Source organism: Pongo abelii, chromosome 19, assembly GCF_028885655.2.
Source record: "Pongo abelii isolate AG06213 chromosome 19, NHGRI_mPonAbe1-v2.0_pri, whole genome shotgun sequence".
NCBI classification, from domain to species: Eukaryota; Metazoa; Chordata; class Mammalia; order Primates; family Hominidae; genus Pongo; species Pongo abelii.
In genome coordinates, this window is record NC_072004.2 from 27,942,924 (window position 1) to 27,962,602 (window position 19,679).

Genomic DNA, 19,679 nt, shown 5'->3' on the forward strand with positions numbered 1-19,679 from the left:
AACTGTGCTGTAGCAGAGGGGCTCCTGTTGAAGCCTCCGCAGCGACTGGATCCGGGGTCCAGTTTGGGGCACCCTGGGAGAGGGTGCCGCGAGTGTCCTGTCCCAGGGCCAAACCCCCAGGAGTCCTGTCCTCCGGACCTCCTGAAGGCGACTTCCACCGAGGGAGGGGGAGCTTCAGGACGCCTGCTGTGTTCTGGGGACTCCCGTTCAGATCCGATTTTGGCCCCCTCCCAGTGAGATAGGATGGGCTCACCACATCTGGTGAGGCAGGCAGGGCCTCGCTGCAGCGCAGAATGATCCCATAGGTCTCAAGGCGTAGCGTCAGCTGAAACTTCACTGATCCATCAGCCCTCTGCCTCCCTCCTCCTTCGAAAGAGCAGTGGCCTCCTCCGCTACTAAAAGCCCTGGGGCTCCGGAAAGCCGACCGCGCTTTACAGGACACGTGCAGGCAGGAACAGGGGCGAATCCGAGGTGGAGACCATGTGACCACGCGTGGCACTGGCGTATCCCACAGCAGATGGTGTGAACGTGTGTCACCGGAGGCATACCGGGAGACGGCGAAACAAACGGTGGTGTCCAGGCATGTGCCAGTGGAAGGGGGGAACAAGTGACCTTTCGGTCAATGCCAAGGGAAATCAAAGAACACCTGGGACTCGGTGGGTGGGGGGCCTGTGCCTGACCCAAGCCAGGTTTTCCAATGCCTATCAGAGGAGCAAAGAATCTTCTGCAGAATTCGCCCCGCCCCCAACACTCCTCCTCCCTGGTAGCCCTGACGCAACTTCCCCTGCACCCAGCCCCAGCCCCAGCCCCAGCCCCAGCCCCAGACACAGACACAGACCCAGCCCCAGCCCCAGCCCAGTCCCTCTGGTTCCCTCGTTTGGGCCACAAGATCAAGGGAGTCAGTCCACCCAGGAGCAGAGGAGAGGATGTCCCTCAAGAATGAGACAGGAAGTGCAGAGGAAATGCGACACCACCTGTCCTAGAAGACAAGGCCAGTCACGGTCGCCTAGCGCTCATTCTAGGCAATCCACCCACCCATCAGGGGAAACATGGAGAACAAGGAAGCTTCCCTGTCTGAGACACGTATGGAAGCCAAGAAATCCAGGGTCATGAGACCTGCCCAATGAAGCAGAAAGACGTTTGGAGAGAGATACCATCATGACACGGATCTGCAGGAAGTGTGTCCCTGACGGACTGGGAAGTCATCTTTGTTGAAGACATTTGGCCAGAGCGAGAGGCATCCAGGCCCCTGAGAAACAGGTGAGGCAGAGCAAGAGGGAGGATAGAGCAGAGGCCAGAGCCCCGGCAGGATACAGCGCCGTGCCACCACCACGGGCATAAGGGGAGGGCTTCCAAAAGGGTGGCTTGTCCAGAGAGGCCAGCGTTCCAGTGACAGTGACAGGGATGGTTGCCATCTCCCATTCCCGGCTGCTTCTTCTACACGGTATGGTGGTGTGGCTTCATTTCTCAGAGAAGAGCCGTGAAAAGGTACAACCATCTTCACTGATGTGGTCCTGCTTCCCTACTGCGGGACAAAGAGCTCCTGTGGGGCTCTTTTCCTTGGTTGCTGTGTGGTCATGTTGATCTTAGAAAAGAGGCAGCTCATGATGGGGATGAGATTTCAATTGCTCCGGGACCGATGCATCTCCTCACGTGGGCCAGGCCTTCACACACCCAAAGCGGATCCGCGGCGGCGAAAACGATTGACAGCCGGCCTCATGACCCAGGCAGAGACGCAGAAAGAGGCTCAGCAAAGACAGGCCGACATGCCAGAAATCGCCTTGTGCTGCACAGGGCACATTCAGCCAAAGACACACACGCAGAGGGGCACGCACACACTAACCGACAGAGAGAGGGAAAGAAAGACACAGAGACTGAGAGACAGAGAGAGAAGAGAGGATGGGAGACACGCACACACGCGCGCACACATACACGCACACACACACACACAGAAACAGAGTCATACAGCAGAGGCATGGCAACACACCCCCCCCAGGCAACCCCTGAGGCTGCGGGGTTCTGCTCTCGACGAGAACGACCCTGGGGTGAGAGAAGAGCCCAGGGGCACGCAGGCCGACCTGTCCTCGAGATGACGGCGGCACGACTTTTGGGGAGACTCACCCCAACAGCGTCCGGGCAGGCCTGAGGCTGGGTTGCCGTGCTGCTTCCCCCGGACTCCGCCTGGGGTTTCCTCATCCTGGTCGGCCCTTTGCGACTCCTGGCATCCGGAGACGTTCCCGTCAACCCCATGGAGAGGTCAGACCGGAGCCTCAGAGCCCCGCCACCCAAGCACTGCCACGGAGGACTCCTGCTCTGCCAAGCCTCAGGGACGGGTTTCTAAGACAACCGTGGGAAGCACTGTGACGGCAGAAGCCGCTCGCGCCTCGCGCATGCGCATTGGCTGGACCGACTCTCGCTCTGCTCCTGGCAGTCAGGCTGCGTCCCCTTTAAATAATGCCCCCGCTGCGCGGCTGCAGCGAGGCTCCTGCTGCAGCCGCGGCGGCGTGTGGATACGGGGTCCAGCTTGGGACGCCGTGGGAGATGGGGCCGCCGGTGCCCTGTCTCAGGGCCAAACCCCCAGGAGTCCCGCCCTCAGGATCTCCTTGAGCCGACTTCCACGGAGGGAAGGGGAGCTTCAGGACGCCTGCTGTGTTCTGGGGACTCCCGTTCAGATCCGATTTTGGCCCCCTCCCAGTGAGATAGGCTGGGCTCACCACATCTGGTGAGGCAGGCAGGGCCTCGCTGCAGCGCAGAATGATCCCATAGGTCTCAAGGCGTAGCGTCAGCTGAAACTTCACTGATCCATCAGCCCTCTGCCTCCCTCCTCCTTCGAAAGAGCAGTGGCCTGCTCCGCTTCTAAAAGCCCTGGGGCTCCGGAAAGCCGACCGCGCTTTACAGGACACGTGCAGGCAGGAACAGGGGCGAATCCGAGGTGGAGACCATGTGACCACGCGTGGCACTGGCGTATCCCACAGCAGATGGTGTGAACGTGTGTCACCGGAGGCATACCGGGAGACGGCGAAACAAACGGTGGTGTCCAGGCATGTGCCAGTGGAAGGGGGGAAGAAGTGACCTTTCGGTCAATGCCAAGGGAAATCAAAGGACACCTGGGACTCGGTGGGTGGGGGGCCTGTGCCTGACCCAAGCCAGGTTTTCCAATGCCTATCAGAGGAGCAAAGAATCTTCTGCAGAATTCGCCCCGCCCCCAACCCTCCTCCTCCCTGGTAGCCCTGACGCAACTTCCCCTGCACCCAGCCCCAGCCCCAGCCCCAGCCCCAGCCCCAGACACAGACCCAGACCCAGCCCCAGCCCCAGCCCAGTCCCTCTGGTTCCCTGACATTCGTTTGGGCCACAAGATCAAGGGAGTCAGTCCACCCAGGAGCAGAGGAGAGGATGTCCCTCCAGAATGAGACAGGAAGTGCAGAGGAAATGCGACACCACCTGTCCTAGAAGACAAGGCCAGTCACGGTCGCCTAGCGCTCATTCTAGGCAGTCCACCCACCCATGAGGGGAAACATGGAGAACAAGGAAGCTTCCCTGTCTGAGACACGTATGGAAGCCAAGAAATCCAGGGTCATGAGACCTGCCCAATGAAGCAGAAAGACGTTTGGAGAGAGATACCATCATGACACGGATCTGCAGGAAGTGTGTCCCTGACGGACTGGGAAGTCATCTTTGTTGAAGACATTGGGCCAGAGCGAGAGGCATCCAGGCCCCTGAGAAACAGGTGAGGCAGAGCAAGAGGGAGGATAGAGCAGAGGCCAGAGCCCCGGCAGGATACAGCGCCGTGCCACCACCACGGGCATAAGGGGAGGGCTTCCAAAAGGGTGGCTTGTCCAGAGAGGCCAGCGTTCCAGTGACAGTGACAGGGATTGTTGCCATCTCCCATTCCCGGCTGCTTCTTCTACACGGTATGGTGGTGTGGCTTCATTTCTCAGAGAAGAGCCGTGAAAAGGTACAACCATCTTCTCTGATGTGGTCCTGCTTCCCTACTGCGGGACAAAGAGCTCCTGTGGGGCTCTTTTCCTTGGTTGCTGTGTGGTCATGTTGATCTTAGAAAAGAGGCAGCTCATGATGGGGATGAGATTTCAATTGCTCCGGGACCGATGCATCTCCTCACGTGGGCCAGGCCTTCACACACCCAAAGCGGATCCGCGGCGGCGAAAACGATTGACAGCCGGCCTCATGACCCAGGCAGAGACGCAGAAAGAGGCTCAGCAAAGACAGGCCGACATGCCAGAAATCGCCTTGTGCTGCACAGGGCACATTCAGCCAAAGACACACACGCAGAGGGGCACGCACACACTAACCGACAGAGAGAGGGAAAGAAAGACACAGAGACTGAGAGACAGAGAGAGAAGAGAGGATGGGAGACACACACACACACGCGCACACATACACGCACACACACACACACACAGAAACAGAGTCATACAGCAGAGGCATGGAAACACACCCCCCCAGGCAACCCCTGAGGCTGCGGGGTTCTGCTCTCGACGAGAACGACCCTGGGGTGAGAGAAGAGCCCAGGGGCACGCAGGCCGACCTGTCCTCGAGATGACGGCGGCACGACTTTTGGGGAGACTCACCCCAACAGCGTCCGGGCAGGCCTGAGGCTGGGATGCCGTGCTGCTTCCCCCGGACTCCGCCTGGGGTTTCCTCATCCTGGTCGGCCCTTTGCGACTCCTGGCATCCGGAGACGTTCCCGTCGACTCCGTGGAGAGGTCAGACCGGAGCCTCAGAGCCCCGCCACCCAAGCACTGCCACGGAGGACTCCTGCTCTGCCAAGCCTCAGGGACGGGTTTCTAAGACAACCGTGGGAAGCACTGTGACGGCAGAAGCCGCTCGCGCCTCGCGCATGCGCATTGGCTGGACCGACTCGCGCTCTGCTCCTGGCAGTCAGGCTGCGTCCCCTTTAAATAATGCCCCCGCTGCGCGGCTGTAGCGAGGCTCCTGCTGCAGCCGCGGCGGCGTGTGGATACGGGGTCCAGCTTGGGACGCCGTGGGAGATGGGGCCGCCGGTGCCCTGTCTCAGGGCCAAACCCCCAGGAGTCCCGCCCTCAGGATCTCCTTGAGCCGACTTCCACGGAGGGAAGGGGAGCTTCAGGACGCCTGCTGTGTTCTGGGGACTCCCGTTCAGATCCGATTTTGGCCCCCTCCCAGTGAGATAGGATGGGCTCACCACATCTGGTGAGGCAGGCAGGGCCTCGCTGCAGCGCAGAATGATCCCATAGGTCTCAAGGCGTAGCGTCAGCTGAAACTTCACTGATCCATCAGCCCTCTGCCTCCCTCCTCCTTCGAAAGAGCAGTGGCCTGCTCCGCTTCTAAAAGCCCTGGGGCTCCGGAAAGCCGACCCCGCTTTACAGGACACGTGCAGGCAGGAACAGGGGCGAATCCGAGGTGGAGACCATGTGACCACGCGTGGCACTGGCGTATCCCACAGCAGATGGTGTGAACGTGTGTCACCAGAGGCATACCGGGAGACGGCGAAACAAACGGTGGTGTCCAGGCATGTGCCAGTGGAAGGGGGGAAGAAGTGACCTTTCGGTCAATGCCAAGGGAAATCAAAGAACACCTGGGACTCGGTGGGTGGGGGGCCTGTGCCTGACCCAAGCCAGGTTTTCCAATGCCTATCAGAGGAGCAAAGAATCTTCTGCAGAATTCGACCCGCCCCCAACCCTCCTCCTCCCTGGTAGCCCTGACGCAACTTCCCCTGCACCCAGCCCCAGCCCCAGCCCCAGCCCCAGCCCCAGACAGAGAATCAGCCCCAGCCCCAGCCCCAGCCCAGTCCCTCTGGTTCCCTGACATTCGTTTGGGCCACAAGATCAAGGGAGTCAGTCCACCCAGGAGCAGAGGAGAGGATGTCCCTCCAGAATGAGACAGGAAGTGCAGAGGAAATGCGACACCACCTGTCCTAGAAGACAAGGCCAGTCACGGTCGCCTAGCGCTCATTCTAGGCAATCCACCCACCCATGAGGGGAAACATGGAGAACAAGGAAGCTTCCCTGTCTGAGACACGTATGGAAGCCAAGAAATCCAGGGTCATGAGACCTGCCCAATGAAGCAGAAAGACGTTTGGAGAGAGATACCATCATGACACGGATCTGCAGGAAGTGTGTCCCTGACGGACTGGGAAGTCATCTTTGTTGAAGACATTGGGCCAGAGCGAGAGGCATCCAGGCCCCTGAGAAACAGGTGAGGCAGAGCAAGAGGGAGGATAGAGCAGAGGCCAGAGCCCCGGCAGGATACAGCGCCGTGCCACCACCACGGGCATAAGGGGAGGGCTTCCAAAAGGGTGGCTTGTCCAGAGAGGCCAGCGTTCCAGTGACAGTGACAGGGATTGTTGCCATCTCCCATTCCCGGCTGCTTCTTCTACACGGTATGGTGGTGTGGCTTCATTTCTCAGAGAAGAGCCGTGAAAAGGTACAACCATCTTCTCTGATGTGGTCCTGCTTCCCTACTGCGGGACAAAGAGCTCCTGTGGGGCTCTTTTCCTTGGTTGCTGTGTGGTCATGTTGATCTTAGAAAAGAGGCAGCTCATGATGGGGATGAGATTTCAATTGCTCCGGGACCGATGCATCTCCTCACGTGGGCCAGGCCTTCACACACCCAAAGCGGATCCGCGGCGGCGAAAACGATTGACAGCCGGCCTCATGACCCAGGCAGAGACGCAGAAAGAGGCTCAGCAAAGACAGGCCGACATGCCAGAAATCGCCTTGTGCTGCACAGGGCACATTCAGCCAAAGACACACACGCAGAGGGGCACGCACACACTAACCGACAGAGAGAGGGAAAGAAAGACACAGAGACTGAGAGACAGAGAGAGAAGAGAGGATGGGAGACACGCACACACGCGCGCACACATACACGCACACACACACACACAGAAACAGAGTCATACAGCAGAGGCATGGAAACACACCCCCCCCAGGCAACCCCTGAGGCTGCGGGGTTCTGCTCTCGACGAGAACGACCCTGGGGTGAGAGAAGAGCCCAGGGGCACGCAGGCCGACCTGTCCTCGAGATGACGGCGGCACGACTTTTGGGGAGACTCACCCCAACAGCGTCCGGGCAGGCCTGAGGCTGGGTTGCCGTGCTGCTTCCCCCGGACTCCGCCTGGGGTTTCCTCATCCTGGTCGGCCCTTTGCGACTCCTGGCATCCGGAGACGTTCCCGTCGACCCCGTGGAGAGGTCAGACCAGAGCCTCAGAGCCCCGCCACCCAAGCACTGCCACGGAGGACTCCTGCTCTGCCAAGCCTCAGGGACGGGTTTCTAAGACAACCGTGGGAAGCACTGTGACGGCAGAAGCCGCTCGCGCCTCGCGCATGCGCATTGGCTGGACCGACTCGCGCTCCGCTCCTGGCAGTCAGGCTGCGTCCCCTTTAAATAATGCCCCCGCTGCGCGGCTGCAGCGAGGCTCCTGCTGCAGCCGCGGCAGCGTGTGGATACGGGGTCCAGCTTGGGACGCCGTGGGAGATGGGGCCGCCGGTGCCCTGTCTCAGGGCCAAACCCCCAGGAGTCCCGCCCTCAGGATCTCCTTGAGCCGACTTCCACGGAGGGAAGGGGAGCTTCAGGACGCCTGCTGTGTTCTGGGGACTCCCGTTCAGATCCGATTTTGGCCCCCTCCCAGTGAGATAGGATGGGCTCACCACATCTGGTGAGGCAGGCAGGGCCTCGCTGCAGCGCAGAATGATCCCATAGGTCTCAAGGCGTAGCGTCAGCTGAAACTTCACTGATCCATCAGCCCTCTGCCTCCCTCCTCCTTCGAAAGAGCAGTGGCCTGCTCCGCTTCTAAAAGCCCTGGGGCTCCGGAAAGCCGACCGCGCTTTACAGGACACGTGCAGGCAGGAACAGGGGCGAATCCGAGGTGGAGACCATGTGACCACGCGTGGCACTGGCGTATCCCACAGCAGATGGTGTGAACGTGTGTCACCGGAGGCATACCGGGAGACGGCGAAACAAACGGTGGTGTCCAGGCATGTGCCAGTGGAAGGGGGGAACAAGTGACCTTTCGGTCAATGCCAAGGGAAATCAAAGGACACCTGGGACTCGGTGGGTGGGGGGCCTGTGCCTGACCCAAGCCAGGTTTTCCAATGCCTATCAGAGGAGCAAAGAATCTTCTGCAGAATTCGCCCCGCCCCCAACCCTCCTCCTCCCTGGTAGCCCTGACGCAACTTCCCCTGCACCCAGCCCCAGCCCCAGCCCCAGCCCCAGCCCCAGACAGAGAATCAGCCCCAGCCCCAGCCCCAGCCCAGTCCCTCTGGTTCCCTGACATTCGTTTGGGCCACAAGATCAAGGGAGTCAGTCCACCCAGGAGCAGAGGAGAGGATGTCCCTCCAGAATGAGACAGGAAGTGCAGAGGAAATGCGACACCACCTGTCCTAGAAGACAAGGCCAGTCACGGTCGCCTAGCGCTCATTCTAGGCAATCCACCCACCCATGAGGGGAAACATGGAGAACAAGGAAGCTTCCCTGTCTGAGACACGTATGGAAGCCAAGAAATCCAGGGTCATGAGACCTGCCCAATGAAGCAGAAAGACGTTTGGAGAGAGATACCATCATGACACGGATCTGCAGGAAGTGTGTCCCTGACGGACTGGGAAGTCATCTTTGTTGAAGACATTGGGCCAGAGCGAGAGGCATCCAGGCCCCTGAGAAACAGGTGAGGCAGAGCAAGAGGGAGGATAGAGCAGAGGCCAGAGCCCCGGCAGGATACAGCGCCGTGCCACCACCACGGGCATAAGGGGAGGGCTTCCAAAAGGGTGGCTTGTCCAGAGAGGCCAGCGTTCCAGTGACAGTGACAGGGATTGTTGCCATCTCCCATTCCCGGCTGCTTCTTCTACACGGTATGGTGGTGTGGCTTCATTTCTCAGAGAAGAGCCGTGAAAAGGTACAACCATCTTCTCTGATGTGGTCCTGCTTCCCTACTGCGGGACAAAGAGCTCCTGTGGGGCTCTTTTCCTTGGTTGCTGTGTGGTCATGTTGATCTTAGAAAAGAGGCAGCTCATGATGGGGATGAGATTTCAATTGCTCCGGGACCGATGCATCTCCTCACGTGGGCCAGGCCTTCACACACCCAAAGCGGATCCGCAGCGGCGAAAACGATTGACAGCCGGCCTCATGACCCAGGCAGAGACGCAGAGAGAGGCTCAGCAAAGACAGGCCGACATGCCAGAAATCGCCTTGTGCTGCACAGGGCACATTCAGCCAAAGACACACACGCAGAGGGGCACGCACACACTAACCGACAGAGAGAGGGAAAGAAAGACACAGAGACTGAGAGACAGAGAGAGAAGAGAGGATGGGAGACACACACACACGCGCGCACACATACACGCACACACACACACACAGAAACAGAGTCATACAGCAGAGGCATGGAAACACACCCCCCCAGGCAACCCCTGAGGCTGCGGGGTTCTGCTCTCGACGAGAACGACCCTGGGGTGAGAGAAGAGCCCAGGGGCACGCAGGCCGACCTGTCCTCGAGATGACGGCGGCACGACTTTTGGGGAGACTCACCCCAACAGCGTCCGGGCAGGCCTGAGGCTGGGATGCCGTGCTGCTTCCCCCGGACTCCGCCTGGGGTTTCCTCATCCTGGTCGGCCCTTTGCGACTCCTGGCATCCGGAGACGTTCCCGTCGACCCCGTGGAGAGGTCAGACCGGAGCCTCAGAGCCCCGCCACCCAAGCACTGCCACGGAGGGCTCCTGCTCTGCCAAGCCTCAGGGACGGGTTTCTAAGACAACCGTGGGAAGCACTGTGACGGCAGAAGCCGCTCGCGCCTCGCGCATGCGCATTGGCTGGACCGACTCGCGCTCCGCTCCTGGCAGTCAGGCTGCGTCCCCTTTAAATAATGCCCCCGCTGCGCGGCTGCAGCGAGGCTCCTGCTGCAGCCGCGGCGGCGTGTGGATACGGGGTCCAGCTTGGGACGCCGTGGGAGATGGGGCCGCCGGTGCCCTGTCTCAGGGCCAAACCCCCAGGAGTCCCGCCCTCAGGATCTCCTTGAGCCGACTTCCACGGAGGGAAGGGGAGCTTCAGGACGCCTGCTGTGTTCTGGGGACTCCCGTTCAGATCCGATTTTGGCCCCCTCCCAGTGAGATAGGATGGGCTCACCACATCTGGTGAGGCAGGCAGGGCCTCGCTGCAGCGCAGAATGATCCCATAGGTCTCAAGGCGTAGCGTCAGCTGAAACTTCACTGATCCATCAGCCCTCTGCCTCCCTCCTCCTTCGAAAGAGCAGTGGCCTGCTCCGCTTCTAAAAGCCCTGGGGCTCCGGAAAGCCGACCGCGCTTTACAGGACACGTGCAGGCAGGAACAGGGGCGAATCCGAGGTGGAGACCATGTGACCACGCGTGGCACTGGCGTATCCCACAGCAGATGGTGTGAACGTGTGTCACCGGAGGCATACCGGGAGACGGCGAAACAAACGGTGGTGTCCAGGCATGTGCCAGTGGAAGGGGGGAACAAGTGACCTTTCGGTCAATGCCAAGGGAAATCAAAGGACACCTGGGACTCGGTGGGTGGGGGGCCTGTGCCTGACCCAAGCCAGGTTTTCCAATGCCTATCAGAGGAGCAAAGAATCTTCTGCAGAATTCGCCCCGCCCCCAACCCTCCTCCTCCCGGGTAGCCCTGACGCAACTTCCCCTGCACCCAGCCCCAGCCCCAGCCCCAGCCCCAGCCCCAGCCCCAGACCCAGCCCCAGCCCCAGACCCAGCCCCAGCCCCAGACCCAGCCCCAGCCCCAGCCCCAGCCCAGTCCCTCTGGTTCCCTGACATTCGTTTGGGCCACAAGATCAAGGGAGTCAGTCCACCCAGGAGCAGAGGAGAGGATGTCCCTCAAGAATGAGACAGGAAGTGCAGAGGAAATGCGACACCACCTGTCCTAGAAGACAAGGCCAGTCACGGTCGCCTAGCGCTCATTCTAGGCAGTCCACCCACCCATGAGGGGAAACATGGAGAACAAGGAAGCTTCCCTGTCTGAGACACGTATGGAAGCCAAGAAATCCAGGGTCATGAGACCTGCCCAATGAAGCAGAAAGACGTTTGGAGAGAGATACCATCATGACACGGATCTGCAGGAAGTGTGTCCCTGACGGACTGGGAAGTCATCTTTGTTGAAGACATTGGGCCAGAGCGAGAGGCATCCAGGCCCCTGAGAAACAGGTGAGGCAGAGCAAGAGGGAGGATAGAGCAGAGGCCAGAGCCCCGGCAGGATACAGCGCCGTGCCACCACCACGGGCATAAGGGGAGGGCTTCCAAAAGGGTGGCTTGTCCAGAGAGGCCAGCGTTCCAGTGACAGTGACAGGGATTGTTGCCATCTCCCATTCCCGGCTGCTTCTTCTACACGGTATGGTGGTGTGGCTTCATTTCTCAGAGAAGAGCCGTGAAAAGGTACAACCATCTTCTCTGATGTGGTCCTGCTTCCCTACTGCGGGACAAAGAGCTCCTGTGGGGCTCTTTTCCTTGGTTGCTGTGCGGTCATGTTGATCTTAGAAAAGAGGCAGCTCATGATGGGGATGAGATTTCAATTGCTCCGGGACCGATGCATCTCCTCACGTGGGCCAGGCCTTCACACACCCAAAGCGGATCCGCGGCGGCGAAAACGATTGACAGCCGGCCTCATGACCCAGGCAGAGACGCAGAAAGAGGCTCAGCAAAGACAGGCCGACATGCCAGAAATCGCCTTGTGCTGCACAGGGCACATTCAGCCAAAGACACACACGCAGAGGGGCACGCACACACTAACCGACAGAGAGAGGGAAAGAAAGACACAGAGACTGAGAGACAGAGAGAGAAGAGAGGATGGGAGACACGCACACACGCGCGCACACATACACGCACACACACACACACAGAAACAGAGTCATACAGCAGAGGCATGGAAACACACCCCCCCCAGGCAACCCCTGAGGCTGCGGGGTTCTGCTCTCGACGAGAACGACCCTGGGGTGAGAGAAGAGCCCAGGGGCACGCAGGCCGACCTGTCCTCGAGATGACGTCGGCACGACTTTTGGGGAGACTCACCCCAACAGCGTCCGGGCAGGCCTGAGGCTGGGTTGCCGTGCTGCTTCCCCCGGACTCCGCCTTGGGTTTCCTCATCCTGGTCGGCCCTTTGCGACTCCTGGCATCCGGAGACGTTCCCGTCAACCCCGTGGAGAGGTCAGACCGGAGCCTCAGAGCCCCGCCACCCAAGCACTGCCACGGAGGACTCCTGCTCTGCCAAGCCTCAGGGACGGGTTTCTAAGACAACCGTGGGAAGCACTGTGACGGCAGAAGCCGCTCGCGCCTCGCGCATGCGCATTGGCTGGACCGACTCGCGCTCCGCTCCTGGCAGTCAGGCTGCGTCCCCTTTAAATAATGCCCCCGCTGCGCGGCTGCAGCGAGGCTCCTGCTGCAGCCGCGGCGGCGTGTGGATACGGGGTCCAGCTTGGGACGCCGTGGGAGATGGGGCCGCCGGTGCCCTGTCTCAGGGCCAAACCCCCAGGAGTCCCGCCCTCAGGATCTCCTTGAGCCGACTTCCACGGAGGGAAGGGGAGCTTCAGGACGCCTGCTGTGTTCTGGGGACTCCCGTTCAGATCCGATTTTGGCCCCCTCCCAGTGAGATAGGCTGGGCTCACCACATCTGGTGAGGCAGGCAGGGCCTCGCTGCAGCGCAGAATGATCCCATAGGTCTCAAGGCGTAGCGTCAGCTGAAACTTCACTGATCCATCAGCCCTCTGCCTCCCTCCTCCTTCGAAAGAGCAGTGGCCTGCTCCGCTTCTAAAAGCCCTGGGGCTCCGGAAAGCCGACCGCGCTTTACAGGACACGTGCAGGCAGGAACAGGGGCGAATCCGAGGTGGAGACCATGTGACCACGCGTGGCACTGGCGTATCCCACAGCAGATGGTGTGAACGTGTGTCACCGGAGGCATACCGGGAGACGGCGAAACAAACGGTGGTGTCCAGGCATGTGCCAGTGGAAGGGGGGAACAAGTGACCTTTCGGTCAATGCCAAGGGAAATCAAAGGACACCTGGGACTCGGTGGGTGGGGGGCCTGTGCCTGACCCAAGCCAGGTTTTCCAATGCCTATCAGAGGAGCAAAGAATCTTCTGCAGAATTCGCCCCGCCCCCAACCCTCCTCCTCCCGGGTAGCCCTGACGCAACTTCCCCTGCACCCAGCCCCAGCCCCAGCCCCAGCCCCAGCCCCAGCCCCAGACCCAGCCCCAGCCCCAGACCCAGCCCCAGCCCCAGACCCAGCCCCAGCCCCAGCCCCAGCCCAGTCCCTCTGGTTCCCTGACATTCGTTTGGGCCACAAGATCAAGGGAGTCAGTCCACCCAGGAGCAGAGGAGAGGATGTCCCTCAAGAATGAGACAGGAAGTGCAGAGGAAATGCGACACCACCTGTCCTAGAAGACAAGGCCAGTCACGGTCGCCTAGCGCTCATTCTAGGCAGTCCACCCACCCATGAGGGGAAACATGGAGAACAAGGAAGCTTCCCTGTCTGAGACACGTATGGAAGCCAAGAAATCCAGGGTCATGAGACCTGCCCAATGAAGCAGAAAGACGTTTGGAGAGAGATACCATCATGACACGGATCTGCAGGAAGTGTGTCCCTGACGGACTGGGAAGTCATCTTTGTTGAAGACATTGGGCCAGAGCGAGAGGCATCCAGGCCCCTGAGAAACAGGTGAGGCAGAGCAAGAGGGAGGATAGAGCAGAGGCCAGAGCCCCGGCAGGATACAGCGCCGTGCCACCACCACGGGCATAAGGGGAGGGCTTCCAAAAGGGTGGCTTGTCCAGAGAGGCCAGCGTTCCAGTGACAGTGACAGGGATTGTTGCCATCTCCCATTCCCGGCTGCTTCTTCTACACGGTATGGTGGTGTGGCTTCATTTCTCAGAGAAGAGCCGTGAAAAGGTACAACCATCTTCTCTGATGTGGTCCTGCTTCCCTACTGCGGGACAAAGAGCTCCTGTGGGGCTCTTTTCCTTGGTTGCTGTGTGGTCATGTTGATCTTAGAAAAGAGGCAGCTCATGATGGGGATGAGATTTCAATTGCTCCGGGACCGATGCATCTCCTCACGTGGGCCAGGCCTTCACACACCCAAAGCGGATCCGCGGCGGCGAAAACGATTGACAGCCGGCCTCATGACCCAGGCAGAGACGCAGAAAGAGGCTCAGCAAAGACAGGCCGACATGCCAGAAATCGCCTTGTGCTGCACAGGGCACATTCAGCCAAAGACACACACGCAGAGGGGCACGCACACACTAACCGACAGAGAGAGGGAAAGAAAGACACAGAGACTGAGAGACAGAGAGAGAAGAGAGGATGGGAGACACACACACACGCGCGCACACATACACGCACACACACACACACAGAAACAGAGTCATACAGCAGAGGCATGGAAACACACCCCCCCAGGCAACCCCTGAGGCTGCGGGGTTCTGCTCTCGACGAGAACGACCCTGGGGTGAGAGAAGAGCCCAGGGGCACGCAGGCCGACCTGTCCTCGAGATGACGGCGGCACGACTTTTGGGGAGACTCACCCCAACAGCGTCCGGGCAGGCCTGAGGCTGGGATGCCGTGCTGCTTCCCCCGGACTCCGCCTGGGGTTTCCTCATCCTGGTCGGCCCTTTGCGACTCCTGGCATCCGGAGACGTTCCCGTCGACCCCGTGGAGAGGTCAGACCGGAGCCTCAGAGCCCCGCCACCCAAGCACTGCCACGGAGGGCTCCTGCTCTGCCAAGCCTCAGGGACGGGTTTCTAAGACAACCGTGGGAAGCACTGTGACGGCAGAAGCCGCTCGCGCCTCGCGCATGCGCATTGGCTGGACCGACTCGCGCTCCGCTCCTGGCAGTCAGGCTGCGTCCCCTTTAAATAATGCCCCCGCTGCGCGGCTGCAGCGAGGCTCCTGCTGCAGCCGCGGCGGCGTGTGGATACGGGGTCCAGCTTGGGACGCCGTGGGAGATGGGGCCGCCGGTGCCCTGTCTCAGGGCCAAACCCCCAGGAGTCCCGCCCTCAGGATCTCCTTGAGCCGACTTCCACGGAGGGAAGGGGAGCTTCAGGACGCCTGCTGTGTTCTGGGGACTCCCGTTCAGATCCGATTTTGGCCCCCTCCCAGTGAGATAGGATGGGCTCACCACATCTGGTGAGGCAGGCAGGGCCTCGCTGCAGCGCAGAATGATCCCATAGGTCTCAAGGCGTAGCGTCAGCTGAAACTTCACTGATCCATCAGCCCTCTGCCTCCCTCCTCCTTCGAAAGAGCAGTGGCCTGCTCCGCTTCTAAAAGCCCTGGGGCTCCGGAAAGCCGACCGCGCTTTACAGGACACGTGCAGGCAGGAACAGGGGCGAATCCGAGGTGGAGACCATGTGACCACGCGTGGCACTGGCGTATCCCACAGCAGATGGTGTGAACGTGTGTCACCGGAGGCATACCGGGAGACGGCGAAACAAACGGTGGTGTCCAGGCATGTGCCAGTGGAAGGGGGGAACAAGTGACCTTTCGGTCAATGCCAAGGGAAATCAAAGGACACCTGGGACTCGGTGGGTGGGGGGCCTGTGCCTGACCCAAGCCAGGTTTTCCAATGCCTATCAGAGGAGCAAAGAATCTTCTGCAGAATTCGCCCCGCCCCCAACCCTCCTCCTCCCTGGTAGCCCTGACGCAACTTCCCCTGCACCCAGCCCCAGCCCCAGCCCCAGCCCCAGCCCCAGCCCCAGACCCAACCCCAGCCCCAGACCCAGCCCCAGCCCCAGACCCAGCCCCAGCCCCAGCCCCAGCCCAGTCCCTCTGGTTCCCTGACATTCGTTTGGGCCACAAGATCAAGGGAGTCAGTCCACCCAGGAGCAGAGGAGAGGATGTCCCTCAAGAATGAGACAGGAAGTGCAGAGGAAATGCGACACCACCTGTCCTAGAAGACAAGGCCAGTCACGGTCGCCTAGCGCTCATTCTAGGCAGTCCACCCACCCATGAGGGGAAACATGGAGAACAAGGAAGCTTCCCTGTCTGAGACACGTATGGAAGCCAAGAAATCCAGGGTCATGAGACCTGCCCAATGAAGCAGAAAGACGTTTGGAGAGAGATACCATCATGACACGGATCTGCAGGAAGTGTGTCCCTGACGGACTGGGAAGTCATCTTTGTTGAAGACATTGGGCCAGAGCGAGAGGCATCCAGGCCCCTGAGAAACAGGTGAGGCAGAGCAAGAGGGAGGATAGAGCAGAGGCCAGAGCCCCGGCAGGATACAGCGCCGTGCCACCACCACGGGCATAAGGGGAGGGCTTCCAAAAGGGTGGCTTGTCCAGAGAGGCCAGCGTTCCAGTGACAGTGACAGGGATTGTTGCCATCTCCCATTCCCGGCTGCTTCTTCTACACGGTATGGTGGTGTGGCTTCATTTCTCAGAGAAGAGCCGTGAAAAGGTACAACCATCTTCTCTGATGTGGTCCTGCTTCCCTACTGCGGGACAAAGAGCTCCTGTGGGGCTCTTTTCCTTGGTTGCTGTGCGGTCATGTTGATCTTAGAAAAGAGGCAGCTCATGATGGGGATGAGATTTCAATTGCTCCGGGACCGATGCATCTCCTCACGTGGGCCAGGCCTTCACACACCCAAAGCGGATCCGCGGCGGCGAAAACGATTGACAGCCGGCCTCATGACCCAGGCAGAGACGCAGAAAGAGGCTCAGCAAAGACAGGCCGACATGCCAGAAATCGCCTTGTGCTGCACAGGGCACATTCAGCCAAAGACACACACGCAGAGGGGCACGCACACACTAACCGACAGAGAGAGGGAAAGAAAGACACAGAGACTGAGAGACAGAGAGAGAAGAGAGGATGGGAGACACGCACACACGCGCGCACACATACACGCACACACACACACACAGAAACAGAGTCATACAGCAGAGGCATGGAAACACACCCCCCCCAGGCAACCCCTGAGGCTGCGGGGTTCTGCTCTCGACGAGAACGACCCTGGGGTGAGAGAAGAGCCCAGGGGCACGCAGGCCGACCTGTCCTCGAGATGACGTCGGCACGACTTTTGGGGAGACTCACCCCAACAGCGTCCGGGCAGGCCTGAGGCTGGGTTGCCGTGCTGCTTCCCCCGGACTCCGCCTTGGGTTTCCTCATCCTGGTCGGCCCTTTGCGACTCCTGGCATCCGGAGACGTTCCCGTCAACCCCGTGGAGAGGTCAGACCGGAGCCTCAGAGCCCCGCCACCCAAGCACTGCCACGGAGGACTCCTGCTCTGCCAAGCCTCAGGGACGGGTTTCTAAGACAACCGTGGGAAGCACTGTGACGGCAGAAGCCGCTCGCGCCTCGCGCATGCGCATTGGCTGGACCGACTCGCGCTCCGCTCCTGGCAGTCAGGCTGCGTCCCCTTTAAATAATGCCCCCGCTGCGCGGCTGCAGCGAGGCTCCTGCTGCAGCCGCGGCGGCGTGTGGATACGGGGTCCAGCTTGGGACGCCGTGGGAGATGGGGCCGCCGGTGCCCTGTCTCAGGGCCAAACCCCCAGGAGTCCCGCCCTCAGGATCTCCTTGAGCCGACTTCCACGGAGGGAAGGGGAGCTTCAGGACGCCTGCTGTGTTCTGGGGACTCCCGTTCAGATCCGATTTTGGCCCCCTCCCAGTGAGATAGGATGGGCTCACCACATCTGGTGAGGCAGGCAGGGCCTCGCTGCAGCGCAGAATGATCCCATAGATCTCAAGGCGTAGCGTCAGCTGAAACTTCACTGATCCATCAGCCCTCTGCCTCCCTCCTCCTTCGAAAGAGCAGTGGCCTGCTCCGCTTCTAAAAGCCCTGGGGCTCCGGAAAGCCGACCGCGCTTTACAGGACACGTGCAGGCAGGAACAGGGGCGAATCCGAGGTGGAGACCATGTGACCACGCGTGGCACTGGCGTATCCCACAGCAGATGGTGTGAACGTGTGTCACCGGAGGCATACCGGGAGACGGCGAAACAAACGGTGGTGTCCAGGCATGTGCCAGTGGAAGGGGGGAACAAGTGACCTTTCGGTCAATGCCAAGGGAAATCAAAGGACACCTGGGACTCGGTGGGTGGGGGGCCTGTGCCTGACCCAAGCCAGGTTTTCCAATGCCTATCAGAGGAGCAAAGAATCTTCTGCAGAATTCGCCCCGCCCCCAACCCTCCTCCTCCCTGGTAGCCCTGACGCAACTTCCCCTGCACCCAGCCCCAGCCCCAGCCCCAGCCCCAGCCCCAGCCCCAGACCCAGCCCCAGCCCCAGACCCAGCCCCAGCCCCAGACCCAGCCCCAGCCCCAGCCCCAGCCCAGTCCCTCTGGTTCCCTGACATTCGTTTGGGCCACAAGATCAAGGGAGTCAGTCCACCCAGGAGCAGAGGAGAGGATGTCCCTCAAGAATGAGACAGGAAGTGCAGAGGAAATGCGACACCACCTGTCCTAGAAGACAAGGCCAGTCACGGTCGCCTAGCGCTCATTCTAGGCAGTCCACCCACCCATGAGGGGAAACATGGAGAACAAGGAAGCTTCCCTGTCTGAGACACGTATGGAAGCCAAGAAATCCAGGGTCATGAGACCTGCCCAATGAAGCAGAAAGACGTTTGGAGAGAGATACCATCATGACACGGATCTGCAGGAAGTGTGTCCCTGACGGACTGGGAAGTCATCTTTGTTGAAGACATTGGGCCAGAGCGAGAGGCATCCAGGCCCCTGAGAAACAGGTGAGGCAGAGCAAGAGGGAGGATAGAGCAGAGGCCAGAGCCCCGGCAGGATACAGCGCCGTGCCACCACCACGGGCATAAGGGGAGGGCTTCCAAAAGGGTGGCTTGTCCAGAGAGGCCAGCGTTCCAGTGACAGTGACAGGGATTGTTGCCATCTCCCATTCCCGGCTGCTTCTTCTACACGGTATGGTGGTGTGGCTTCATTTCTCAGAGAAGAGCCGTGAAAAGGTACAACCATCTTCTCTGATGTGGTCCTGCTTCCCTACTGCGGGACAAAGAGCTCCTGTGGGGCTCTTTTCCTTGGTTGCTGTGCGGTCATGTTGATCTTAGAAAAGAGGCAGCTCATGATGGGGATGAGATTTCAATTGCTCCGGGACCGATGCATCTCCTCACGTGGGCCAGGCCTTCACACACCCAAAGCGGATCCGCGGCGGCGAAAACGATTGACAGCCGGCCTCATGACCCAGGCAGAGACGCAGAAAGAGGCTCAGCAAAGACAGGCCGACATGCCAGAAATCGCCTTGTGCTGCACAGGGCACATTCAGCCAAAGACACACACGCAGAGGGGCACGCACACACTAACCGACAGAGAGAGGGAAAGAAAGACACAGAGACTGAGAGACAGAGAGAGAAGAGAGGATGGGAGACACGCACACACGCGCGCACACATACACGCACACACACACACACAGAAACAGAGTCATACAGCAGAGGCATGGAAACACACCCCCCCCAGGCAACCCCTGAGGCTGCGGGGTTCTGCTCTCGACGAGAACGACCCTGGGGTGAGAGAAGAGCCCAGGGGCACGCAGGCCGACCTGTCCTCGAGATGACGTCGGCACGACTTTTGGGGAGACTCACCCCAACAGCGTCCGGGCAGGCCTGAGGCTGGGTTGCCGTGCTGCTTCCCCCGGACTCCGCCTTGGGTTTCCTCATCCTGGTCGGCCCTTTGCGACTCCTGGCATCCGGAGACGTTCCCGTCAACCCCGTGGAGAGGTCAGACCGGA

General features: G+C 60.3%; 1 protein-coding gene across 17 annotated transcripts in view; it reads right to left on the reverse strand.

Moving 5' to 3' along the window:
• LOC129051052 (uncharacterized) overlaps positions 1 to 19,679 on the reverse strand; it is a 220,020-nt gene that overhangs the window by 17,754 nt on the left and 182,587 nt on the right. For 2 of the 17 annotated variants that reach the window (XR_010138153.1, XR_010138157.1), the window contains exon 1: positions 9,523 to 9,726. The exons of 10 other annotated variants lie outside the window; for them this stretch is intronic. Coding sequence is in view for 2 of the 7 variants with exons in the window: in XM_063718492.1 (XP_063574562.1) it covers positions 9,523 to 9,597 (75 nt within the window). In the remaining 5 variants the exon portion in view is untranslated. Of the gene's footprint in view, positions 1 to 4,589; positions 4,764 to 7,056; positions 7,208 to 9,522; positions 9,739 to 19,679 lie in introns of those variants that run through there. 5 more of the 17 variants (XR_010138159.1, XR_010138160.1, XR_010138150.1 and 2 more) reach the window with 5 other exon arrangements.